At 38.6% G+C, this 27,928-nt stretch overlaps 1 protein-coding gene across 2 annotated transcripts; it reads right to left on the minus strand.

The window, feature by feature from the left end:
* Positions 1-2,663: 2,663 nt before the first annotated feature.
* Positions 2,664-27,915, minus strand: HSPH1 (heat shock protein family H (Hsp110) member 1). Of its 2 annotated transcripts, none has more exons than XM_059903404.1 (18): positions 27,595-27,915; positions 24,921-24,978; positions 22,680-22,820; positions 21,815-21,937; positions 19,514-19,613; positions 18,242-18,375; positions 17,551-17,795; positions 16,694-16,922; positions 14,672-14,778; positions 14,295-14,428; positions 12,205-12,413; positions 10,143-10,274; positions 7,570-7,707; positions 6,548-6,673; positions 5,081-5,188; positions 4,860-4,979; positions 4,479-4,640; positions 2,664-3,560 (listed from the first exon to the last, which is right to left on the minus strand). In XM_059903404.1, the coding sequence occupies exons 1-18, from the start codon at positions 27,699-27,701 to the stop codon at positions 3,354-3,356; spliced, it is 2,580 nt and encodes an 859-aa protein (XP_059759387.1). In that variant the 5' UTR covers positions 27,702-27,915; the 3' UTR covers positions 2,664-3,353. The 2 variants fall into 2 exon arrangements, with proteins under 2 accessions (XP_059759387.1, XP_059759386.1); XM_059903403.1 differs by lacking the exon at positions 27,595-27,915 and adding an exon at positions 23,418-23,496.
* Between the last annotated feature and the right edge of the window lie 13 nt (positions 27,916-27,928).

Consider the following 27,928-nt stretch of genomic DNA (forward strand, 5'->3'; position numbering starts at 1 on the left):
CGGCATGCCACACAGACAAAAAAAAAAAATTCAAGTAAAAAATCCATGATGAACAAAATACCCAATTTTTACATAGAAACAATCTGTGTTAAATTGAAAAAAAAAAAATTATCCAGCCCAAAATGTCAATAGAACTAAGGTTGAGAAACCCTGCCTTAGAGGAATCCACAACATCAGAGACAGACTCGGTCAGTTATGTTCTATAGATCTGGATAAGGAAATGGAGATTAGAAAAGTTAGGTGATCTGCCTAAAAACCACAGTGCTGGGGCGGAGTGGCGGGGCGCACAGCTTGGACCCTTGGATAAGAAACCAGATCTTTTCCTACCCCAAAATGTGCTCTTTCCACTATACCGTACTGCCACCGGTCCTTAAGCAGAACAATTCTGGGAAAGCAAAACCACTAGTTACTAGAAAAGCTAAATTTATACTAAAGTTTTCAGTTATGCTATACACGCTTATATTGTTTAAAAACTAAAAAAATATATATATATATGCAAATAAGACTCAAAAATAACTAATATTGACTGGTTGTCTTTTAGGAAGTACCCAGAGCTAGCAAAGTTAGACCACTACCACAGAACCATCGCACATCTGCCGCAGACAAGTAGCAACAGCATGGGGAAACTTCCTCATCATCCTGCCCACCAGGAGAGCTTAACCAAACCAAACCTACTCAAAACTTTGAGAAAAGGAATCTTTCTCCAAATATTAAGACTCAGTCACCCCCAAGAAAGTATGACATAACTGTTTTGTGCTATGATTACATATAGTGAGACATTCCTCCACAGGCAAGACAGAAGTCTGGATATACATAAATTGACAAGTGGTAACAGGGGAAAATACCTTGAAAGCTGCTGATAAAAGTGAGTGCTCATTGATCACATTAACTGAATGTGAAATTTATTTTTTGGCCTTTCAGAAAGTAACTCTCCGTAGGCTATTTTGGAGGCGGGCATATTACACTTCTTTCTGATGAGGAATCAAGGACAAATAGAAATCAAGTCAACTTTGGGGATTTTACCCAAGAAATTAAGTTAATTGTTGCTCAGGCTTTACCAGTGTTTATGGTGAACTAGACTCAAGGTTTAATTTTCAAAGTTCAATTACTAAAATGACTAGACATTTTTGGAAATATTGTCATAACGTGACAATCTAAGGGAAAATTAAATACAAAATTCAGTCTTTTGTGAAACAGCATTTATCCAAACTGGTCCATGTCCTGAGGATTCTAGGTGATTACTAGGTATGATATTAAAATGTATTATAAAATAGTCAACATGACAATGTGTTCTCCCATATCCAAAATGCAATTCTGAGGGCTGCAAACTATAGTCAGTTGAGCCATTTTTTGAAATTCTGCTTCACCTTTACAGAAAAGTGATGCTATTGAAAATTTCTAACCCTGAATAGGAAACAAACTGATTTAGGCCAGATTGATACTTTCCCCCATTATCATCAGGTGCTATTTTGGGGTAGAAGAAAAAAAAATGTTTTCCCATTCATACTTTTAAAAATCTTTGGGTTTTATGAGCTTCCTGATTGTACCCAGAACACTGTCTTCTCTCTATGGGTAAACGTATACCCATTGAATAGACATTAGTGTGCATTAAGAGAACATAAGAAAAACCATAAAAACCCTGAGATGGATTACACTTAAATGTAAGGTTTCCAGATGGCAAAAGGTCAAAGATATTAGTGGGAAAATGTTGACCACCTGGCAAACGGTTAAGATCCTTATAAGAACGTTTTACACAAAAACCAATATTCAAACATTACAAATGAGAATGAATAAAATACTCAATTCATGAAACACTAATAGGCAAATTTAAAGTGTTGAAGAACGCACCACACAAATGAAGACACGTTACTTAAGGCAGAATGGCTGTCTGGACTGTGGGCTTTACACTCTGAGTAACTTGAGCGCCCAGGTTTGTTCCCAACTCTGATAAATTCCTGTGCGATCCTGTAAATTACTTAACCTCGTGGGTGGTTTTGAGAATCAAACTATGTGAAGTACCTGGTACAGAGTAGCTCAGCAGTAGTTATTATAATAGACTGGCAACAGGTAAAAGATGAACACCCCCCATTGGTGAGGGAGGTAACTGCTGCAGATTGGTGGGTAGTAATGGTTACGCATTATCCACCCTAAGTATCCAGGCTTCTCCCCAACACTGCTTCAGTTTTGTCCTGAGACAAGATTCATTGCAGCATTATTTAGAATATGAGAAACACCTAAAGCCCACCAACACTGGGACTGGCTAAAGTATTTTTATGTATTAATATGTATGTCTTTACAATGGGCCTCGGTACAGCAGTGAAGTTATAAAACCTTATCATATTTACTGATTTCCCTGATGCACAGAGCTTTAAAAAACAGCCTACACTACAATAACACACACCCGTGTGCTGACACACACACACCACCTTCAGGAGAGAAAGGCTGGAAGAGTTGTTTTTTCTGGGTGGTAGAAAACTTACATTTAACTTTGTAGTTTTAAAAAATTGTAATGTAATCAACATATGCTACTCTTCTATCAGGAGAAAGTCATTCTCATTTAGAACAGTGATAGCATACATAAGAAACAGCAAAGAAGGAAAGTTGGATTTTCACAGTTTACACCACGCTGCTCCAATCCCATTTTTAAATTAGTGACAAAACTGTTTAGAAATGACACCGTAAGATGAACTTTATTTTAAAGCTCATAAGAGGCTTCACAATATCAGTTACAAACAGAATCAACGTTTCTTCCATGTTACACCTTCACATGACAATGCACTGTATAAGAAGAGATACATTTTAAAGGCTTTGTTCTGCATGCTGCTAACACATTTCACTAGCTTTTGCTTTTAGTCACTGGATTTTTAATAATATCAAAGCAAAAAGTGAGATTCTATTGGACAGAATTAATTTTAGAAAGCCCTTATGAAATCAGACTTAGTCTTGTTTATAAACATCCACACCCACACGCGTGCTGAAACGGAGAGCAAAATGCACGAAAACTACCTTGGCAGGAACAAATGCTTAAAGAGTTTAATCACAGCCCTCTTGAATACACTTTATTTTCTCCAAAGACAAAAGTCAATTTCATCCTCAGTGATGCAAATGGTAATACTGCACAGAAGCTTAGTATGAATTCACAATTCCACAGGAATCTGAAGTTACCAAGGCAATTTTCCCTTTTAGGATCATAAAGACTACAGACTTAAGCTTTTTCTTTTTTCCATATAATACACAAAATTTCTAAACATCCTTAAAAAAGAAAATATAAATAGTCTCAGTATGTCATGTAGAATCACATACTATGGCAAAAATATTTTATTAATTGAAGGACTAAGTCAGTTTAACGTCATCTAGTCCAAGTCCATATTAATGGAACTCTTCTCGTTAGGGTAACATTCTCCATTCTGATGTGGAGGTTCAGCACTGAAATTGTTTTTGCCTTCTAGGTCCTCTTCCTTTTTATCAGGACTCGGGCCATTTGGAGTTCTTTCCAGTTTGGGTGATTCAATTTTTGGTTTGGGTTGTGTTACAACAGGTTCACAAGTGTTATTCAACTCCTAAGAAAGGAAAACAAAACTAATAATCAGACTAACTCTAGTTCATTTTCAATTACTTTCCTACATACCCGAACCAGTATTTTTCTACCAACTCCAATTATACACATCTCAAAGAACGCCATTTGCTCAACACATTTGCCCAAAACTATAGCTTGAAGCCTGATCAAAAGAGACGTGAATATTCTTCTACGGTATGTCAGGGACTTACTAACTACTCACATATTATTAACCCATTTAATCTCACAGCAATTATCAAAAGGTAGGAATTATCATTCCCACCTATGGAGGAGAGGTTAAGTAACTTAACCTCAGGAACAGAAAAAGCAGTGAGCAAAGAGCTGGAATTCAAGCTTATAGCCCATGACCTCAAAGGCTCATGTTAACCTTCGCTGTGTTTGAATATTCTTCCAGGCAGAAAGCAGTTCCTTGGTTTTCTTCCCAACTTCCTTCAAGCCTCACGCACTCAGCAAGGCCTTCCCTGATAAATACTAACCTGGGTCCCTCTCCACCACCCCAAGTTTCCTAATCCCTTTTGACTACTTTCCGCTCGGCACTTGACACAATCTGCTATCCTTCCATGCTTGTTTACTGTCAAGTCCTCCTCACACCCGCAGGTGACTTCCACAGGGGCGGTGACTTGCTTTGGACACTGACAGTTTAACTCTTAGAACGGTAACTGGCACACGGTAGGGGCTCAACAAATGTATTTGTTGAACTAAATGAACAAATGAAGAAATAGAAATTTAACAGAAACTTACAAGATATTCCACATTTTGTAATATCAATAACAAACTCAGAAATCTGGTCTTGGGATGAGGTAAAAAGATTTAAGCAAAAATGTCTATGTTCAAGGTTCAAAGGATTGCAACCAGAATCCCTAAGAAAACACAGCAGTACACACTAGACAATGACACTCACCTTTATTTTTGCTCTAATTTCCTGAGCACGTACGACGGGATCCTGATCGAGACTCTTCTTAGCCTGAGCGTTCATGATATTATTCATCCACTCCATCACTTCATTAACAGACTTCTCAACCTTTTTCATTTCAGACTCATCAATATGGTTATATTTCTCATCCTAAATGGAAAAACTTGGTCATTCTGTAGAATTAAGTGTATTTAACAGTAACATCTAACTTGACCCAATTTTCCATGAAGTTCACATGTACCTCTGGTCTCACACACCAAAACCCAGTTTCTCATTTAGGAATGAACATTTGTTCACAATGAAGGTTCCTCAACTTAAATACGAGCTTATAAGTCTAGGGTAGCTTCCTCGCTCTTTACAGAGACTTACATTATTCCTAAAGTCAGCTGCTATCTTGGCATAGTGCTGCAGCCTCTGTCCTAGTTCTTCAAACATTTTTGGCCGTTCTTCAGCTTCTTGAAATCGGACTTTAATTGGAGTGCCAATTTTCTAAAACAGAATGTAATAAATCAGTATTTGTCATAATTATATTTTAAAAGTCTATAATCGAAAACACAAGTACTGCTTTCTAGGGGGAGAGGAGGGCCTACCATTAATTCCTCCAACTTGTCGACATACGCCTGCTTAGCCTGGTCCTCTCCCTCTTCATAGAGCCAGTTCTCAGTCTCTGTGAGCAGCCTCAAAAAATTCTGATGATCCTACATACCGAACACAAGAATCAGTACTAGGGGCAATCTTACTTTAAAACAGTCGAAATAGTCATCCTCAGAAGTGTTAAACATCAAGTAGCTCATTTCATTTCTAGGAAGGCACTGATTAGCTGGATTCTCTTCACTGAAAAATATCAGGGAGCAATAACCACTCCACTATTAGCGCCATACAATATTTTACAAGAGGGACTGACAGTTATTCTTAGGCTATTCTCTCTTTTACACAGGGATATTTGAAAATTTGTGGTAAAATGCTCTTATTGACTTATAATATTGTATTTCAGTAGTCCGATCTTGGACAATTTGTACACTGAAATGTGGTTATAGAATCATAGGGACTTCCCTGGTGGTCCAGCGGTTAAGACTCCACGCCTCCACTACAGGGGGCGTGGGTTCCATCCCTGGTCAGGGAACTAAGACCCCACGTGCCTCGCAGCGCAGCCAAAAAGTAAAAAAAAAAAAAAAAAAGAATCATCTTCCTACTCTCCAAAACAATTAGGTCTCAATTAGTAACTTTCTACTCACTTCCACAACTACCAAATACTGAAAGGAAAACTAAACAAGTTGACAATTCGATCACTGAACACACAAAAAAGCCATTCCTAACAAACTCACATAAAGTATGCAGTTATACTCTAGCTTTAGGAGGTCTAGCTGGTTTGGGTCATCTCTACTTCAGAATCCCAACCATGAGAAATCCAGCTTCAGAGCTGAGAAAGAAATATATTACAAAGTAGCCTCAGGATCTTAGGACTAAAATAGACTCCCGAGTTTAAATTCTCTTAAGTTCAGAATTAATTCCGAAACCACTCTAGATTTCTAACTAGCCAATTTCTCTCCAAGGCCCATCATTCACAAATGAGCTTCGGGGATTTGCTTAGAGCCATACTGCTTCTGGGAGCTGACAAAAGCCTAAGGGGAATACTGGTGCCTGATAAACTTTGGAATGACTGGATGAACAAGCCTTATGGGATAAAGCAATGACAGAGAGCAACCAAGGCACCAGAGTCATAAAAAAAAAGTCTGAGGCCTTTGAAAGCAAGGATTTTCTCTCATTTATGTTTCTAGGCCACAGTAACTGTGATGTCACAGACTATGAACAAAAGTGCCGACGGGTTCTTTCTTTGATGGTAAAAACTAAACTCATTGGGATAAACTAGAATAAAATGGCACATCACTAGTGAGCCTCTCCCTCCATGACTTTGTTTACACAAATTCTATTTCAAGCTGTTTTGTTTTCAAAAAGCTCAAGTTACATAATCTAGTAGAGGTTTAAATGTCAAATTTGATATTAAACACTTCATAATGAGATTATCTGAATAAAAACAGACAGAGCCCTAAACATACCTGCTCACATATAAATTTCTCGTACGGCCCACACAGTTTGTCCCTGAACTCATACACATACTCCTCGACTGCATTTTTAGCGTCATTTCTCTCCTTTTCCAACTTATCCTGCATTATCATCTTACCCTGTCAGGAAACAGAAAAGGTTAATTCCAGTCTTCTGCTACCTGTAACTATATTTTAACTATTTAGATTCTGGAGTTAACAAAATCAAGGATTATATCAACAACAACAAAAAAATCAGTCTTAACAGTTCTAATTTATACCTTATAAAATTCTTCCAACAATTCCTACAAAGTTCTTCATTTTCTAAATACACAGAATGAGGTTTTTTTTAAACATTATATAATAAATTACATAGCTTTCACATTTCAGATTTAATACTAAGGAAAAAATCAATCTATTGCTTTTATACAATTTTGTTTTCTTTTATGTAGTTACTTGGTTGTCTCCTACTGGGATTAATACTGACCAATGTATAACAGCCACACAATTCTGCCACCACATTTTAAAATCAAGGATAAATAAATGTACTTAGAGTCTATTTATTTACCAAATATAATATAAACGGAATAGAATTTATTATTAAATTTCTAAATACAATGTTCCCATCTCAGTAAAGGAAAAATGAATCTCAATTATTTCATATATGTAGACTACAAAGAAGCATCATGTATTTTAACAGAAATATTTAGTGTGGCCTGAGATACCAATTGTATTGCTCTCTGGGCTAGAAGATATTAGCACTCGATTTCTTCATAAGAACTTGGGCAATCAATTTTATACCAAGCAGAATGATCTATGGTATAGATTTCTGTAACAAGGTTACAAACATATAAACAAAACTTGCTAAAAAAAATTTAACTGAAAAAACCATTAGTTTTGGCTTCATCCTATCCCTAAAAATTATATAAACTTATGAGATATGAGAAAGAATTATAGCCATTTATCTATTAGAAATACGCGTAAAAGGGCCAAACTAAACACATTCCAAAATAAAAATATGTAAATGAAGTACTTACCTCTGTTTCAATATACATGTTAAGAAGGTCTTTCCCTAACTGCCACACCAAGTTGGCTTCAACTGGCAGCTCAACATTCACCACCTTTATTTTGGGTTTTTTAGCTTCTGGAGGCTGGTCAACTTTCTTTTCATTAGCCTTGGGAAGAGGGGTTAAAAAAAAAAAAAAAAAAAAAAAAAAAAGGAGAAATTCTTAAATAGTCCTTGAATAACAAAAATCTCCCTATCATGCTTACTGAGGACTCAGGAAAAATTAAAATCCCTAAAACCATAAAGTTGGAAGAATGTATAAGAGATCATCTAATTTTCCACCCATGCATTTTAAATCAGGGCTGCAATTACACTTAAACATGCCACACTTCCCTTCAAGAATTCACCAGGATATTTTTCATTTCATATTAAATTTAAATTTAATCTCTCCTGCTAAAGCTTTTCTTCATCAGCCCTTGCTTTCTAATCCCTTTAAGCAATGTTTGCGACTCCAAAAAGGCAAAAATATTATTATTAAATTACCACATCTTTAAATTATAGTCTACAATCTAATGGTAACACCAGATGGACTTTGACCAGCTGCTAAGCATGTTAGGACCAACTCTATTCCTGTAATATATATATTTGAGGCCCTATATCCCAGCATTAAATGTGCTTTAATTACAATTATCACTACACACTGATGAGTGCCTTTTAAAATTTCCTGAATTTGGAAATTACGTACACACACGTATATGTCTATATATATATCCTTATTTCTACTATCTGCCTTTGAGTCAAACCACTTCTCATTAGCAACTCTGCAAGGTCAAAAGATTTTAAAAAGTCTTAAAATGGAAGCGAATGGAATGATGTGGCAAATGCTAAGTTTATTGTAAGTTTTTCCAAAATACGTAAATACAGGGCTAAAGAAGTATCTCCTGTGGCCTTTAATTTTCCAAGCCTTTCATAGTATTTTCATTTCTGCAGGTTCCTATAAGCACAGATGACAAAGAACGCAATTTAGGAAACTCAGCTGTAGGACAGATCAGAAGATAACCGAGGGTTATGTAACATGTACCCTGATTGGCTGAGATGGTAAAACAGGGACAAGCCCACGAGGCACAAGCACTGGCACTGGGGAATTCCGGGGAGTTATGAAGGATGTTAAAATTCTAGGCTCTTTATATAAGAAACTGGGACTTGAAAGAGGTTCAATGGCTTGGCTAAAATTATAAAGACAGAGATGGGACTAGACCGCACGTTTCCCAGACTTCTGCTTCAGCGTTCCTGAGAAATCACACGTCTGTGGCGTGCTGTGAGCCGCACCCCTAGCAATGATCTGTCAGTCAGCCTGCAAGGTCCACGTCTTCTTCTCCCTCTAGTGCACGAGGACCCCCCAACATTTTGTGCATGCTCTGGGGGCATGAAGCACAGAAAGAAAAATGACACCTACACCTGGCAAAACACAGGAGTGCAACAGATATTTGGGAATCAAATGGATGACAGTCACATGTATGCAGGTTAAGTCAGGATAAGACTATCTAGCCGAACAAAATTAAACCAACTACTGACAAAACCAACGTATCACAAAACGGCATCTGACGTGGCATGGACGAGGAATCCTCCAAGGGGGTCTGTGGTAACGTTCCAAAGGGTTTGACACTAGTGGTCCCACTGACAACAAAGAACGTAAGACGCTACCCAGTGTCACGTTCTAGACAGGTACTGAGACCACTGGCCTGAGTCAGTTAACGCTCGACACTCAGTGGGGAAGGGGAGGGGTGCTGAAATTAAGGAGCCATCACTGCAAAGAGAGCAACGCTGCTACACCGTCAACACAGCCCTCTTCACCAGGAGAAAGAGAAGGAGGCTTCCGGAAACCACAGTCAGGGCCTGCAGCTCCCAGCAGGGCCCCCAAAGGATCAGTCAGGGCATGGGAGATTAAAAACCAGAACCTTTCACCAAGTGCAATGTGCATTTGGGCCCCAAGGGACAATTCTGTAATTCATGTGAGGGTAAAGGATTCTGTCCTCAGAATGAGAGAAAACCAAACTACTAATGAAAGTTAACAATTTACATCCAACCTGCACAAAGAATGAAGTTCTGCAAAGTGCCGATCTGGGATAACAATGGAAACTTATGACCAGATCATCATACTTAATTTATATAAATTTGACAGGTAATTTGAGAGGAGAAAAAAAGTTTACTAGACTACTATAGCCCGCGTATTTATCATTGGATGAATTCAAGTGGAAACTAATCACACAGCACCAGGATGCATCTGTTTCAGGTGCCCGCAATTGCAGACACCTCTAGCACTAGAGAAGACAACAAGAGGTATGCATTCGCCTCCTGTTGCTCGGAGTGGCAGTTGTTGAAGAGAAGCTTTCAGGTCTAAAAAGCAGGATACTCAATTCCCTCAGTTGAGCTGGAGTACCTCTAACTGGTTTTAGTTGGAAAATATAGAAAATTATCAGAAAAAAAACCCTACATGGAATACGATAACTGGGTGCTTGCTCTTGAAACTGCGGATTGAACGATATCATTAATGATCACATGTTGCAACACTGTCTCATGGAATGAACTGGAAGAGTCACTCACTTTGTCAGCATCTGGGGTTTTGTTTTCTTCTGAGGGAAGTTCAGGTGAAGGGGGAGACTGTGAGGTTTGACGACCATCAGTTTGTACCTGGGGCTGTGTTCCAGCTTCACTGTTGTCTTGCTGGATATTTTTCTGAAATGAAAGCCCAGGCACAAAGGATGTAGAAAGCAGGTGTACTTGTATAAATTTAAAAGGTTATAGGGCACCAAAAACAGTACACTCAATTTCTGAAATCTTAATAGGTGGGGGGGAAAAGATACTGATAAAAGTATACAAACACAAAGTATTTGAAAACTTCTTAGATACTGTAAACCTGTAAGAAATTCTTTGAATGATAACAGTTAATGGAGTTAAACAACACAAGTAGTAAGCGTTTTGACTGAAGTGATGACAGTCAAGAACTCTCCTTCAAGAAGCTTCCATCTAGCCTTGTACAGATATTAACTCTCAAAAGCACAGGAAGTAGATTTACTCTAGGCCTCTCTCCCAGAAACAAGCTCCCAAAACCTCATTTCACAGCGGCCGTCACACGTCTCGACACATCTCCATTTCAGTGAACTGAACAATTACATAAAACAGCCAACAATCAGTTATCTGGGGGTTCACCATCTCAGTTTAGAGAGACGCAAGACCCTCTCTGTCCCCACTTTCTTTTCGTGATCCAACTATTTACACCTCAAAAACTCCCAGCATAAAGAACAAATGCTACATGTCAATAGACACCTCAATCCCCAGTAAATCAGTGCTTGCTATGATCTTTTCCCATCTCTGGGAGAAGCCTGAAACATTCGAAGTTAACTACTTGCTGCCCACCTGGAAGTGTCTCATATTTTTCTTTCAGAGCTTCAGGATCCTAAGGCAGACACTGAAGTATCCAGAAGCAAGGCACCCCTGGTGTATATATATCCAAAAGGTACTAAGAGATTAGATACAACAGGCATTAGAATAATGGTGTCTGTAGCCTAATGAGAAAGTATGTGGCCCCGGTCATTTAATTCTTTACACTGAAGTTCTTCTGGATGAGGACAAAACGAAGGCTCAAATGCTAACGTTCCTTAAATGTTCTGGCAACGATCTTCGTTACAACACCTTTTCCACACCTGAGCTGAAGCACGGTAACTGCCGGCACCTCGTCACTCAACCTGTTGCTGATCGTTACCCGGAAGTGAACTATAATAGCTCGTCTAGTTGCAAGTTTCCCAGAATTCTTCTGGAGACCACGTGAAACCAGCACCCACGCTAACGCAGTCTACATTAACATCGTGTACAGTAACAACGTCTGTACTCCAGGCGGGTGCCTCACCTCCACCCGCCCGAACGCAGCAAACCGTGTAAATAAAAGTAGGTTCTATCTGCCTGCTAATGCAGGGGACACGGGTTCGAGCCCTGGTCTGGGAAGATCCCACATGCCGCGGAGCAACTAGGCCCGTGAGCCACAACTGCTGAGCCTGTGCGTCTGGAGCCTGTGCTCCGCAACAAGAGAGGCCGCGATAGTGAGAGGCCCGTGCACCGCGATGAAGAGTGGCTCCCACTTGCCGCAACTAGAGAAAGCCCTCGCACAGAAACGAAGACCCAACACAGCCAAAAATAAATAAAATTAAATAAATAAATAAATTAAAAAAAAAAAAAAAAGTAGATTCTAAAACGCCAAAGCCAAATGTTGCCATACGATCAAAAAATAAAACCAAAAAACCCAAAAAACCACAGCATTAATATTTGCTATGTATTTCACTAAATAGTTCTTGTATTTAGTCTTTTTTTTCTTAATCATCAGTCGACATTTGATTTCTCAAATGGCCTATGTCCTTAAAAAAACAATTCAAAGAAATTTTACCCACTCTGAATCATCACGTGCCAGCTCAAATAAAGCTACACAGAACTCAGTCCCAGTTCCCCAAACTCCACGCTGTATGTTACTGTCACCTAGCAACTGCCTGTCATCATTAACCAAAATTTTAATCACAATTAAGAAAAATATATTTTAAGCCTTCCCTACCCGTCTCTTAGGGCTTAGAATTAAGTCAACCGTATATTCAAACTCAAAGGCTTCCCACAAACTTACCTCGGCGTCTGGGTTTTCTGATGGCCTCTGATTCTGACACTCCATGTCTGCTTCGATAGAAGACACTTCGTTCTCCTCGGCTGGGATTTTCTCCACCATAGATGCTGTAGATATGGTGAAAATGCCATGCGTATTGACTCGCACTTTGACTTTCACTCTAGATTTTTCTCCATCCTTCTGTGCTGAAACATTCTGAACTATGAAGCGGCCTAGAACAAAAAGAAATTGACAATTTCAGAACTGAATCTAAATCTGTCAAGCAAAGGCTAAGAAATATTGCTATTCCAAAATCTCCCCGTTTTCTCTACCAACTGACTTACATTTAAGCCCTTTAATGTATACTACAAACATAACCTCTTAAAATAGACTCATAAGTACACAGTCTACTTATCATACTTGGGATTAGTCTTAATATGTCATAAAACCTTCAAAGGCAAGGGCACTCTTGTGACTTTCTGTTGAACACTCCGACACAGACACTGTGTGAAGGCTGATGACAAGCTGTCCCCGCTGTCTCCTACCCTATTTCTCCAGGTGAGCACAACCTCGACTTGGAAATCTCAAGTGTAAGGCAGATGATATCAAGCGCTTCCTGCATTTTGATTCTGTAGGGCCTTTCCCGGGAATACTGTTTTTTCTGACTGAATGATCTAAACATTCTCCTATGTTTCAAATAGGAGGGGTGAGCTAAAACCTGTATCAAAGCCTGAAACTATCATGCATTATAGAGCAGTTCCAGAGCATTCCTGAGTAGGAGTTCAGAGTGCTGACTCTGACCCAGACTCTCTGGGCTTGAATCCTGGCCGTGTGACCTGCTGTAAGTTACTTTATCTGTGCGTTTGTGGTTCGAGTTGACAAGTGTTTTACACTGAGCACTTAAAACTATGGAACCAAGGGCTAAGTGTTAGTTATCACCTCTACCAATAGTACTGTTATTACAGAAACTGATAAACAAAATTAAGTAGTTTGAACCTGTTATGTGCAGAGCACTATATGGGATTTAATAGCCTTGTAGTTAAAGTGCTGTCTACACAAACACACAGAAAGTTAGATTTATTTAGTAGGTCGGTGAAATATGTCGGAATAGACCTTCATTAATTATCAAATCACTAGGTTCAGGAAATAATTGCCATAAGATCCAGTTAAAGAAACAGCATTTACTAAAGGGTATCCAAGAAGGCTCACAGGAGAGAGATGTAAGATGGCTCTTTAAGTCTGTGCAAGCTTCTCAGTTTTGGGGATAAAATGAAAAAAGCTGATGCCATGCTAAAGAGCTTAGATTTTATCCTCTGCACGATGGGGACCAGAATCCAGCCTGTCTAAATTTTAGTCTATGTTCAATGATTTTCTTAAATTATCTATAAATAAATTCACAAAAGCTGTTTTAAAAAATAAAAACTCCCCTGTGTCAGAACACTTTTAGTGTTAAGTAGTAAGAAAGAAAACACAACTGGCCAGGTTAGACTCCTTCAAACAATTTCATTATGAAATGGTGTGGGGAAAAGGTGAGCCCTGAAGCGATCTAGCAATATTGGCAAATTTTACCAGTAGCGTGGGAAAGAGACACGGCCATTGAAGAAGATGCCTGTAACTCTCCCAGATTTTCAGAGTTAACTATGGGTCAAAATAGATGGATAGTGTCAAACCTCCCCAGGAAAAATGTAGCAATAAAGATGTATTTTTTTAAAAAAGATTATAGTACAAAGGTACATTTGAGAAGTAGCTTCAATGGTTTCCAAGCCAGGTTTTAAGCAATATTCTGCAAGTAACATTTCACCCAGAGAAAAGGTTAATATTAAAAGTAGGTGATAATCCTTTAAGTATAGACTGTATCAGAAAAGGAAAAATACTCAAGTGCTCCTATATATATACACTTGGAAGCAACAGCAGCACCGGCAAGTCATTGCATCTCTATAGGCCAGTTCATTCACCAATAAAACAAAGAGATTTCCCCATCACCATTATTCCAAAATGAAAATGTCTTCACATGGCATCGTTCCACTCAGCATTGCTAAGAACAGAAAAAATGTTTAAGTTTGCACACTGACTAAGTCAAGTCTTCAAAAGAGTAATTACAATGAATTGCTTACCTATCTTTGCTTCTGGATATGGAACTCCTTGAGGATCAGAATAGAAAGCTTCCAGCTCAAAAGGCCCACTTCTCAAGAAGGTGAGAACTTTGGAGAAAGGCGCAGCATGGTTTCTACTGAACACTTCATGGACGCTAAGGGGAAACAAAGGCATTCAGCTCAAGTGTTCAAGCTCACTGTGCTACGCAAACAGCATAAACACGTTCTAAGAGCGGTATCAATCCCATCTCACCATTTATAACTCAAAATGAGAGAAATATTTTGGTAAGTCTGGTTGTTGAAAGATCCCAGTTCAGCAAACGCTCTACCATGAAACTCATTTGTTAATTTTCTTTATATTAAAATAAAGTATCTGAAAGTTATTTTCTCCTACATACCCTTCGGCATCTTCTGAATCGTGACTCCAGACCAGAGATATTGGAAAAGGAACTGCATCAGTGACGGAAAATTCTCTAACTTTAAATGCTGGGGAAAGGATTGCACACTTTAAAAAAAAAAAAAAAAGGAAAAAGTTATCATGAGCACATGAAAAATTTCACTCAGCTTTTAATATAAAAATCAATTCAAGCCCGCCTGCCACAACTAAGGAGCTGGCGAGGCACAACTAAGGAGCCCGCCTGCCGCAACTAACACCTGGCGCAACCAAATAAATAAATATTAAAAAAGAAAAAAATCAATTCAAACAGAACGGGTAGGTTAATTCAAATTCGAAATTGCTTACAGTGTATGTGTCTTAAGCGTAAGTGATTTATCATCTAAATACTATGGCAATCACTAGATATAAAGATAAACAGTACAATGAATCTTAGGCTAGCAACTGTTAATTAGTAACAAGTTTCACAGGGGCTGAGGAAAAAACACTGGTCTTTCCAGAAATGCCCTGCTGATAGCAATTTTAATTACAAGCTGTATCACTCTTGAATGTGTACATACATCCAAACAGCTCTGTCCACATTGCCTTTCAAATGTCTAAGACTGAAAAAGGGTAAAACCAAAATGTTCCTATTTTCAAGTAATTTTAGGAATGAAGGAAGCGATGGTCAATTCAAATTTAGGGTAGACAACACCCAACAGACCAACCGGTGGATTTAGACTTGTCACATAAGAATAACTAAATAGATGACTAAACTAAAAGTCAATAAATCTCTGACTCTGTCAATAGCACAGGATTCTTCAAAAGAGAAGCCAAAATAAGCTCTACTTCTAAAGAAACTGTAAACTTCCAAAGTTCTGGGGAATTAGAGTTAGTGAAGGAGGCACACTCCATTGTCAAGGAAGAAGCAAAAACAAAAACCCCACAAAACATGAAGAATCTTGATGATGCAATGGATTACAGGCAATAGTCAGCATCTGTATGTTCTTTTTTAAAAGTTTTACACAGTAGTCAGTCTAAATACTTTTCTGTAAAGAATCTACTGCTTTATATATATATATATATTTTTTTTTTAAATTATTAATTAATTAATTTTTGGCTGTGTTGGGTCTTCGTTTCTGTGCCAGGGCTTTCTCTAGTTGTGGCAAGCGGGGGCCACTCTTCATCGCGGTGCGCGGGCCTCTCACTATCGCGGCCTCTCTTGTTGCGGAGAACAGGCTCCCAACGCGCAGGCTCAGCAATTGCGGCTCACGGGCCCAGCTGCTCCGCGGCATGTGGGATCTTCCCAGACCAGGGCTCGAACCCGTGTCCCCTGTACTGGCAGGTGGATTCTCAACCACTGCACCACCAGGGAAGCCCTAATGCTTTATATTTTTTTAAAAACTGTGCTAACTAGATCAAATTTAAACAAATTAACTTAAAACTTTAGTTAAAACTACTCAGATTTGACTATAATATCCTAAGTATAAACCAATACTAATTTTTTTTTATCAGTAACTTCTAGATTTTGTGCTTTTATACTTTGCCAAACTTCATGCCTCTGAGCTGCCTCCTTATTTGATAAGCTACCATCAGTTTGGAGGGGGAACAGCTATTTCATCAAACCACCTGTTAGCTAATACCCTTAACCCTGCAAACTTTCCCCAAATCAATTCCTTACTGCACCAGATTTCTGCTCCCCTTCCCTCCTCGGTGCTCTGTAACAACCGTCACCACCACACAGCTACTTCGCGCTCTACAGCTGTGTGTTCTACGATCCCCTCAGAATCATGCCTGTTCCTAATCCCCAGTTTAAGAAACACTAGCTCTGTAGTTCTTTTAATCTTAAACTTCCTAAATCTTCCAATACTTGAAGCAGATCCTGCGTCTCCACGGCCGCACCGATTTATGGAAACGTAAGTAAGCCCCGTGTGGTGTGTAACCGGCCACTGGGCTCTGCTTTCTCTGCGACCTCACCTCGATGAAGTAAAGCAGAAACAGTTCAAGGAAGGAGCCCCCAGGGGGAGAAGGGCTGAGAAGGCAGTACCTGTAGTGCACACCCTCTGGCCACTGCTTCATCTGCGTTGAGCGTCGTGCTCGTATCTTTTCCAAAGAATCTGGCAATTTTTTCTTTCACGGCTGGGATTCGTGTAGCGCCTCCAACTACCTCCACAGCGCTCACGTCTTCTACTTTGAGCTGAGTTTGTTCCAGCAATGAATAAAGGGGAACTTCTATCTTTTGCAGGAGCTCAGCACAGAGTTCTTCAAACTGTGCCCTTGGCAATTAAGAGGAAAACTTTAGAAATCTTTAGAAAACTTATCTTAAGGCCAATATCCTGTCCTATTTTTTTAAAAAATAAGTCTTATCAACCCAACATTTTTTTTCCCCCTCAGACACCCTGAATTCCACATGGGCCAAGTTCAACCATACTGTAATTTGTAACTTTGCTTTTTCAAAAAATATACAAAACAGATGCAGAAAGGGCATGAGGAGAAAATCAATTCGACAGGTATTACTAGAAGAAATCATTTCTATATTAAGATTTCCATTTTATTCCTTAATGTTTTAGGTGATCCTGTTTTCATTACTTTGAATATTTCCATTCTCTTCAAAATATTTCTGCAAAATATTCTGTGAAACCATTATTGAATTACTGGCCCAGAAATACTAAAAAGTGAACAATACCCAAAAGACTTTACTACAAGGGCACTGAGCACAGATCTTCCTAAAAACCCTCTTTGCAGAAGCAACCCTAGCTCTAATGACGTTGACAGTCTTTCCAGCAGGTACGGTACAATCCTGAAATGTGGGCCAAGACTCACAACACCACGGCTAGAACTGACACGCAGACTACAGTTTCAGCAAGAAATTCCTTCTTTAATCTGTCAGAATTCAAGACACACCTGTTCATCTTTCCCGAAACATCTATGTCATTCATAAAGCACTCGATATTCAGTGGTAGGTCCGTGCTGTTAGAGCTCATTAGCTTTTTCAATTTTTCACACTCCTGATACAGACGAAGCAGTGCTCGAATTTTGGATTTTGCATCCAACTTGTACTTAGCTTTAAATTCTGCACAAAAATGTTCCACTAACTTTGCATCAAAGTTTTTTCCTCCTAAGAAAGGATCAAAAGCTGTTCCCAGTACCTAATTTAGTTAAAACAACAAATAATCTGGTTATTTCAATCATATTTGTAACTAGAATCTTAAATATCGCTATTCAAACCACCAAAGACTCCTAGGCTCAAAATTTCTATTTAAACTACAACATGAAATCCAAGTCAGTCAGGAGACATGTAACTACAAAATCCAAATGAAATGTCAAGTCTCTAAGATATCTTTAATTTTAATGATTACATAGAAGATAACCTTAAAAAGCTTTTCTTTCCTAAGCAAGAACAATTACAGAGTACGCTAAAATGATTACATCATCTTTACGGAGGATCAACCTTAGGAACAACTCTTAGTTAATATCTTTACCTAAAACTCTTCATTACCTAGAAGAGCACAATCCAGAAGCTCAGTAGCCTAAAGTAATGACAATTGTCACACATTTAATATTTGGGTCACTTAGTTCCGATTTATGACTTTACCTTCAATTTTCCCTTGTTAAAGGCACAGGCAGACACTTGAAAAGCTGAATGTCCCATATCAACAAAAACCACTACTCGAGGTTTCTCATCCAGGCCTGGGAGATCCTGCTTATAAATTCCATAATTCAAAGCAACTAAAAAAAAATTAGTATGTTTCAATTCTTTGGTTCACATTTTCTTAGGAATTTCATTGTTACCAATATAATCACATGCAGGAAACCTGACTGTACTTCCATTAATTAAAGCTGAACATATTTCTTTTATATCTGACTTCATACTTTGTCCCTTTCTGATTTTAGAACAATGTTCTATCACTTTTAAATATATGGAGAGATGTGACAGAGAAGACATACGTAATGCAAAAACAATGGCATGTAAACCACATGTAACCACACACAAACAATATCAGACTCATTACACAATACTTACATTTTAACCACAACCTGCTAGGAGACTGCTTATCCAAAAAAATTAAGAATTTAATATATAACTACAGCAACTGCAGTTCCTACCAATTAGATTCAAGGCAAATAACTGATCTATCTTTAGTCTGTGTTAGCTTTTTCTGAATTTTGAAACCACTGTATTTCTAAATATGTATACTTAAGAACACACCTTTGTCAATACTTTAAGAGTTCTTAAAACATCTATTAAAAACATACTAAACAAAGTCTTATTTGCTTTGCCTGAATACACTACATTGTAACTGACTTTGAGTCCATCTGTAATCACAAGAAACTGATACAAGGTCTAAGAGGAGATAAGTGAGTGCTTTGCTCCCCACTATGTCCATTCCTACCAAGGTGCCTGGCAAATGGTACAGCTGAAATCAATATCTGATATAAGATGAATGATCAACTCCTAACCACATACAATTGGGAAGCATATGAGGGAAAAAAATTTAAGCTAAATCAATAGTCAAGGTAGTTGTAAAAGCCAATACCATGAGGTTTTGGGAAAACTTGTTTCTTAACTATAAAAACAATGTAAGGAAATAAAAAACTAAATCCAATACAACTAATTTAAAGGATTAAAAAATTTATATACAAGAATTTCCTAATGAAAACAGATTCATATATTTGACAAAGTCCCAACTTCTCATTAAAACAAGCATCTGAAAGGCTAGAATTTTTGCTTTCAAACCTAACACATGTTTTTTAATAGGCTGTGTTTCTACACCTACATGAAAGTGTTTGATAACAGGACCTGGTGTGTCTTAACTTTAGTTTCGAAAGTATATTAACTTCTGCACAAGAACAGTTTTTTTCTTACCAGCTGTCATGTCATTCATGAGTTTCAAGCAGTTTAAACCAACAATTTGTGCAGCATCTAAGACAGATCGCCTCTCAGCATCTGTGAAGAAAGAAGGGACCTACAAACAAGAAGGGAAAGAATTTTAACTTACCTAGAACACACAAAAAAAACATACAAATCCCTCACAACCATCTGTAATCAATTCACAACAGTCCAGCTACGTAAGTGCCTAGCCAAGTCACAAAACGGAAAAAGAATGGCAAGTTCTTTAACTTTCAGAAACAGTAACTACTTTTGAAAAGACTGCCCTAAAATTATAAGTATCAAATTTATTATAACCAAATTTTAACCTGAAATAAAAACCAATCAGGAGTATTCATAAGACATATTAACAGTTACTTAAATCTAATAGAAAGCTTTAAATTTAAGGGGATGAAATACTATTTCCCAACGAGTCTTAAATTTCTACAGACATTTGGAAATTATTCTGCTATGTCAACATTAAATGTAATTAAACTATAAACCCTACAGGAACTTAAAGATAATACAGCTAATTCTAGCCTCTGCCCTTTAGGTTTGCTGTTCGTTGGTTTTAAGCATTAATCATTGGGATACCTTCTAATTCAGTAAACCTGTTAAGATTACAAAAACGAAACTTTTTGTCAAAGCCTGTTGATTTTTCTAACAGGAAGAAGAACAAAAACAGCTCAAGGGATAAAGTTTCTTACGGTGTTGTCTTCTAGCTAGATGAATTCTTTTGATTGCTTTCTAGGACAGCACTTTAACTAGCACATTCTTCCAGAAGAGCATCTAACAATACATTCATATAATCACTTAACTGGAAAGTACCTAAGAGAAAACTTGGTACAGTGGCTTTTGCATTTTCTCCCCAAGTTACCTATAAATGCTTCAGAAAGAGTGACAAGAGCAAAGGTGGGTCTCTGCTCACCTTTCAAATCAGAATGCTTTCAGTTTTCCATATTAGGTTATTTAAAGGGGGGTGGGAGAGGAAGGAAGGACCACTGACTTATAACTTAGTTCTTTAATTTTACCAGAGATTAATAGCATTTCTCCAAGCAATACCCAAACATTTCTTTAGTAGAACACCTTCTGTCTTGCAAGAGAAATTTCAGCCTTTCTGCCTCTCTTCTTGCATATCCCAGGATGCACTGCCATAAAGGCTTCTGCCATAAAAGCCTTCTTTCACTAGGTCTGGACAGGCCACCCTGCCAAATAAAAGATGACTTTTCCCCATAGCACAAATTCTCCACAGAGACAATAATAACGTTGTAGAAGGTGAAAATTGGTACATAAGGGCAAAAAAATATTTAGCTAGTTACAATGGCTTGTGGCTGTCTAAAGGGCCACAGTACAGAAACAGATATACACTACATCTGTACTACTAAACTTTCATGTGGGAGAGGTGATTAGGTATAAAATGTATGTAAAGGATCCTTGGGGCAGGGCAAGTGACACCCTGTCCTATACAGTCAGTATCGCCTGGCTGCAATCTCCAGCTCGAGGTAACAGCTGTTCTGAGACATGGGCTAGGTAGAAAAGAGAGATAGTGGGAGAGATTAGAGTAGCTCTCTTAATTAACTTTACTCAGAAGAGAAAAAAAGAGAACTAAGTCTTCAAAGGAAGAAGGAAGGCCTCTCTTTTCCTTGTTTCTCTAACCTCAATAACTAACACCTAATCTTATTTTAATGTATACACTTTCCCCCAGATCAAACCTTTACCTATAAATCAATTAACATCATATTTCCTAATCCCTTACATAAACGAGGGAGTGTTAATAAACCTTAATTTATGTAAAAAAAAAAAAAATGACCTTTGTCCATTGCAAATACTCCTTAGTAACCTAATTATCAACTGTCCATTGAAAGTAGTGGGCTTGCCAATGCTAAAAAAGAAACCTAGGTTTTGTCACTACTGGTAGGTTACATTTTAAAACTACCTATCACCGAGAACCAACTCACTGGTTCTCATGTGTGGATAAAATTCTGAAAAGCTCTCGTTTAAGTATACAATTCTCTCTCAATACATCAACTAACTTTAGAATATCCTCCAATTCAACCAATCAGTCTGTATTTTCAAAAAGCCTGACAGGAGATTTTGACATGTACCACCACTCAAAAACCTTTGCAACTTCTGGCTAAAATTACCACTCAAACCTACCATGCAATGCTGCTGAACACCATGGTATAGAGTGCAGCAGGATTCTGATCTCTAGGAGTAGGACAGCTTTCACACATTCAATACTAAAAAGTAACATGAAAAAGGCAAATTAAACACATTGCCTTGCTGAACTCTACTTACTGAAATAACACAATCTGTTACTGGCTTCTTGAGGTTGTTTTCAGCCGTTTCCTTTAACTTCGTCAACAGCATGGCTGTTATCTGTTCCACACTAAACAGATGCTCTTCATCCATGTACATTACCTGTATTGAGGAAAGAAATGCTTTAAACACTGTAGTCCTAAAAGTTACATGCCAATAATATTAACTTACAAACATTATCACTCATTCTCTTCCAGAAAACCTTTACTGTTGTAACTGTTTAGAAAAGAAGAAGGAAAGGAAAGGTAAAAGGAAGAGAAAAAGGGAAAGGAAAGCAAAGCAAAGAAAAAAAGGAAGAAAGATTTTTCCCCAGAGATGAAGAGAAAAAAAGCTGGGGCAGATTTTTCCCCTATCCAAAGTACTAGTCAAAGTATTATAGAAGATAGTAAATTTCCACTCTAACTGAAGAGATGAATCACTGGGATAAATATTATTTTGCGCAGATCATAAGACAAGAATGCCTCTGTAGTTTAAAAAAAGATTTCTGGTTGTATTACACTATAGCTCTCCAAACAACTGCAAATGAGCTGTACTGGAACAGACTTTTGTTTGATATGACAACACAATTTAGATTTCTTTAAACACCACGAATTCTAAATTTTATAATTGTCAAGATGTTATGAAAAACACAAATTAAGTTACAGCAGTATATACCATTTGAATAATTTTCAAGGATGATTTAAACATAAACCTACAGTTTAAGAGAGACTAGATAAAAAATAAAAGACCACCTTCTCCAAATAAGGAAACTGAGTTACATATTTATTATGAATTAAGTACTTTTCTCTGTAGATGAATTAAACAGTTTCCTAGTAAGGAATCTAAGGTTGCTCGATTATATTACCTTTATTCCAACTCCACCATTTTTCATTGGAACCAGATCATAACTTAAGTTTTCTTTCTCCTTTTGAATGAAGGGGTCATTGAATGCTCGGCCATGAAACCTCTTGAAATTAAACACTGTATTGTTTGCATGAGTGATTTGCTGCAAAAAAAAAAAAAACTGAGATTTAACTTTTTTTCTAATTTCAACACCTATTAGTACTTACAGCAATTAAAAAGAAAGTCACCTGTACAACTCAAATCATAGGGATATAAGTAACCTTCCCCAGAGCCCTGACTTTCTCCATCAATGAATGGACTTTATTCTTTCTCCTTTTCCTATAGAAATGCCAGGAGGGACGCAGTGAGAGGGATACACACAGGCTTCAAAGTCTGCAAGATAAACTCAGATAATGAAACTATCCCTGGAGCTCTGAACAAACCCCAAGAACTGTATGTATCACTTTATTTCATCCCTTTTCTCCCACTACAGTTGTTTTATACCTAATGAATAAATGAAAAAGGATATCTAGAAGCTCTATAGTCTGGTCACGTTTTTTTTAAAAAGGAGTTAATTGTTACAGTAGTCTATTTGTTGAGTCGCTAAGTGGCCAGGATAAGTACTTTGTGCCACAAAATATATTGATTGCTACTTTTCCTATCAATAGCGTGGAATGTTAATTATCTATACCAAAAAGCAGAAAATGCAAGGATAATTCAAAAAGTTTCTACATGAGGTAATGCTTTCAACTGCACGTACATATTTTTGATGATTAGGCTCTGGATATACAAGTCCCACTTCATAGCATATTTCACTCAAAGATGTCAGCAGTGGGAACCTTATTTAAAACACAAAAATAATTAAAGGATGAAAAACAAAGACTTCTAAAGTTATTAGTTTGAAATACCAAAACAGTTTACTGTTTACTTCTTTCTCTGACCTACTTCTTTTAAAGAGAAAAATATAGCTTGGCAACACTAGTTTTCAAATAATATGGAATATGGAATATTTCAAACAATGTTTAAGTACTAAAATTCCTTGCGATTCTAAAACCGAGATGACGTATGTCTAGTAATCTACAGGCTAGATCTAAGCCTCAATAGATTTTCCTCACATAACCGCAAAAGTGCAGTGGGATCTCAGGTCCGGGACATCAGTCTTCTGAATGGCCACATCTGGGGAGGCTGTTACTTCACTAGCGTCCCTCCCCTTTGAGTAGGTTACTTTGAGTGGGCACGCCCATTTCTCCTCCCTGCTTGGTTTTTCTGCTCTTTTGTTCCTCTCTTCCAACTAGCCATAATATAGTACTCCAAGGTTTAGAGTTTTCTTTTTTAGCAATACTATTTTCTGTACTAAGAGAATTTTTTCAACTTTTTATTAAACTAAATAAATCAACATGTAACATCGTGTAAGTTGAAGGTGTACAGTGTATGTTACTTTGATACGTTTACATATTGTAACAGGCCTGCTTTCAGTCCCTTTCTTAAAAGCCTCTCACAAAACGGATTTTTGTATTTCATATTTATTTTTTTTCTCCCCAATCCCCAAAGTTCAAGTTATAATGTGAGTCCTAAAGGGAGCCACATAGGTAAATTTTCAAGTCCCATTAATACATAAAATTAATTCCAATAACTTATTTAGCCTAATTTATCTAAAATATTGTCATTTCAACATGTACTTGATGTAAAAAATTGATGAGATTGTTTACCTTTTTATTTCATTTTAAGCCTTCAAAATCACATATATTTTATACTTCACATTTTAATTCAGATTAGGCACATTTCAAGTGCTCAAGAGCCACATGTAGTAGCTACTCTACAGGACAGCACAGGCCTAGACAAGTTCTCCTCGTACTACCTTAATTATTAAGTAACCTGAAAACGTTTTTAAACACATAGCTTCTTAGAAGTTCCTTCTATAAAAGGAATCTTTAACTCTTAAATGAGTATCATGAGAAACTTCACATGAAAGAACTTCATGTGTCTCGTTTTTAAGTTTTAAAAATTAGATACATTAGAAGGTAGGAAAGTTATTAAAAATTAAGGTTGGAAATTAGAAAGTTAAAGATCTTATTCAATAAAACAAAAGGAAGAGAACAGAAAAAAAAATAAGTATCTACGGGCTCTTAAGGAATATCTGCATTACAATTCTAAAACTCAAAAATAGATAGGCTTAGGTATTTCATATTTTTGTATGTCTCTGAGATTCTACTTTTAAAACTTCTCTCTTAAAAAATGATCAGAATCCTCTTCAAGAACATACCTGATTTTTCGCTGCAACTCCAATTGTTCTGTTTTTTGATCCAAATGATATGACTGATCTAGAAGAAATTTAAAAAAACATGTTTTACAAATGTTAAAAAGCATAAATGTGGACGTTTTTAACTGACAAGAGGAAAATTGTAACATAAATTTCCTACCCAAAAAAAGGAAAAAAAAAATATCCTACCCATTCTTGGGGAAGGGGGCACAGTACAGCACAATTTTGGACTCCAAAGCTTTGGTCAGCTACTCTAAGAGGGCCTGCTTAACTGCTCCTCTGAGAATCCAATCCAGGGGGCAGCCGCACCCCACCCTGGCCCCCACTCCCGTCTGCTCAAGGCTCAGAGGACGTTTTCCAGTGCTGCAAGCACCAGCCTAATTCTCCAGGCCCCAATTACTTAGCAAGCTGACATTAACTCTGAAAATGCTTTGACTAGTTAGAGTATGACTAACATGGTCCTAGCCACGATTAACAAAAGAGGGTGTGACTACTTCGCAGTTACCAACTGCATACAAATCTAAACGTCACTATCATACCTATTGCTGTCCTGATATACCATCTGACTCTTTATGATCAAAGGTTTTTAAATAAACGGAAACAAGTGGGCCTAAGTTATGCTTCTGGAGTTTAAAAGCACAAAAGAGGGTCCTATACAGAAGACTCTACTTGAGGAAGCCAAGTAAAAATGATGCCAAGCAAGTACCACAACAGAACCAAGTATAAATGCTGAGCAAAAGGACTGAATAATCAGTTACATGTTAAGTCAGCTCTGAAGAGATGAAGTGACTTGTAACTGTTAAAGAGCCTTCTGAGCAATGGAAATAGAATGGTAGCACAGAGCAGAGAGAAGCACAATAAAGTCTTGTCAGAAGGATGGAAGTGAATTAGGTTTTAGATTACAGGGCAGGTAGGAATAATGGGGTGATATGAGCAAAATGGGAATACACTGAAGGCATTAAATATCAAGCTGAATCAAATTTAAACTTGCTATAACAGAGACATCTTAGACCTAGATTATCTGAGTAGGTGCTAACTAGCATCTTAACAGCCAGAGAACTGTTGGAGCAAAGGCTAGAGCTTTAAAATACCTTCCGAAAACAGAGTATCACTCCGAGCTCAGAGTAAACACACAGTTGCGGAACGAATTTACTCGTTTTCCAAGAAGAGAATCAAATTAATTACACTAAACAGAAATTAATAGTAGCCAATGCAGTTGAGTCAAACATCTATTATATAAAAAATATTAAGGGAAACTCCAGTACTGCCCTTGGTTTACATTTTTGAGACACACCTGTCATCTTTAGTTTCACAGTGGTCACTATAGCCACATACATAATTTTTCTGTACTCTCCCTTCAACAACTCTTCTTCCTTTTACTGGACCAAAGAGAACAAAGATGTAAACTGCACCTAAGCATGAAAACCTGAGATACTATCTTCTTCCTTACCATACTCCAATCAGAGCCCTTTGCACAGCTAAACTAAAAGACTAGCTTTATATAGAGGTTGACGCACGAGATGCTCAGTGAATAGCAGTCTTCCCAATGCTACCGATACTGCCAATGTTTGGTTATTTTCTCACTTTCGTTCACTTTCATAAACGTTCATCTGCACTCAAATAGTGATATAAGCCCAGTCATTTCACCTTTGGGCTCGATGTTTCATTCCATGATTTTTATCTTGGGATTAAGGCACTTAAAAATAAATACCTACACCATTTTCCCTGAGAAGTAAGCAGTTGTTTTTATCAATGTACATGCAGGCATGTTTGCATACAATATATTCAGAAATTGACTCACCTCCAAAAAAGTTGCTTTTTAAAATGTTACCCTTTGCCCACCCCATGCTGCTGTAGAATATACCATTTAATTCAGTGACAACATCCATCCTCTAGAGGAGTTCTACCAAAGTGTGCAATTTTTCTTTTCTCTCCTCATTTAAGCCGTTCAAAATTAAAGAAATTAGAACACGACTTAGGATTCCTCTTTAATGGCTTTCATGAAACGAGCAAAAAGGCCGTTTACATCTTTCACAAATGATCCAAGAGTGAGCAAGAAAAGGTAGATTCATCATCAAAGGAGTGATTCTGTGGTCGCTAACAACAATCCGCCCGCTCCCCGCACAAGAAGCAGCATACGCGCTCTGGAAGCTTCCAGCTCATTTCGAGATTCACAATGCGGAAGAAAAAGCTCGGCAGCCCCAGCTCCGCGGTGCGCAAAGACATGCTCGGAGGGAGGGGGACGAGCTGGGGGCGGCTCAGCCAGCTCAGAGAAGCCGGGTGGGGGAACGGGGGCGGCCGCGCAAGGAGCTGGCTGAAGCTTCTTGCCAAGAAAAGGGAGAGAAGTCTCGGGCTTGGCCGCAGACCGGCGCCCAGGACGGAGCCCGCCAGAAGGGACGACACCGGGGGACTCGACTCCCGGGCTTCTCATGGCCCCTCGAATCCCGGAGACCCCCTCTATCCGATTCGTGGCAGCAAGCCCCCTCCCCTACCCGGCGGCCGGGCCGCCGGCATCCCGACCCCACGGAGGGGCGCACCGCTCCCCACATCTCCCTTCCTTCGCCCCGGCGCTCCGCGGCCAGCCGCAAGCCTGGGGTCCCCGGGATCCGCAGCCCCCGCCGGCTTGCTGCCCTCGCCCCAGAACCTCCCCCCAGCGCCCCCACAGGCTCCCACTTACGGGGTGCACCGGTCGCTGAACTCGTTGGCGATGGTCTCGATGCCCCCGGCCCGGGCCACCGCTATGTAGCAGCTCTGCGAGCCCACGTCCAGCCCCACCACCGACATGGCCGGCTCTCGGTCCGCCTCCGCTTCGGGTAGGTCTGAGTCTGGGTCTGTGTCCTCCGGCCGCCTCTTCCTGCCCCGGCCGCACGCGGCTCCCGCGGGGTCCGGTCCTGTCACGCGGACGGACACACGGACGGTCTGCCGGTCTGGCGCCGCCGGATTCCCGGGGACAGTGGAGGCTCGCAGAGGAGTAACCACGGGAGAAAGCTGCGCTCGATCTCCTCAGGTCG

The sequence above is a fragment of the Balaenoptera ricei genome, chromosome 18 (genome assembly GCF_028023285.1).
Source record: "Balaenoptera ricei isolate mBalRic1 chromosome 18, mBalRic1.hap2, whole genome shotgun sequence".
Lineage (NCBI taxonomy): Eukaryota > Metazoa > Chordata > Mammalia > Artiodactyla > Balaenopteridae > Balaenoptera > Balaenoptera ricei.

What these genes read in the sequence shown, in the direction of transcription:
- HSPH1 (XM_059903404.1), bottom strand. Translation starts at nt 27,701, where the DNA reads ATGTCGGTGGTGGGGCTGGACGTGGGCTCGCAGAGCTGCTACATAGCG. An exon ending in GTTTCGGGAAAGATGAACAG is followed by an intron (nt 16,923 to 17,550) that starts GTGTGTCTTGAA and finishes TTAATTGCCAAG; the next exon opens with GGCACAGTTTGAAGAACTCT. An exon ending in AGAAATTTATATGTGAGCAG is followed by an intron (nt 5,189 to 6,547) that starts GTATGTTTAGGG and finishes TTCGGTATGTAG; the next exon opens with GATCATCAGAATTTTTTGAG.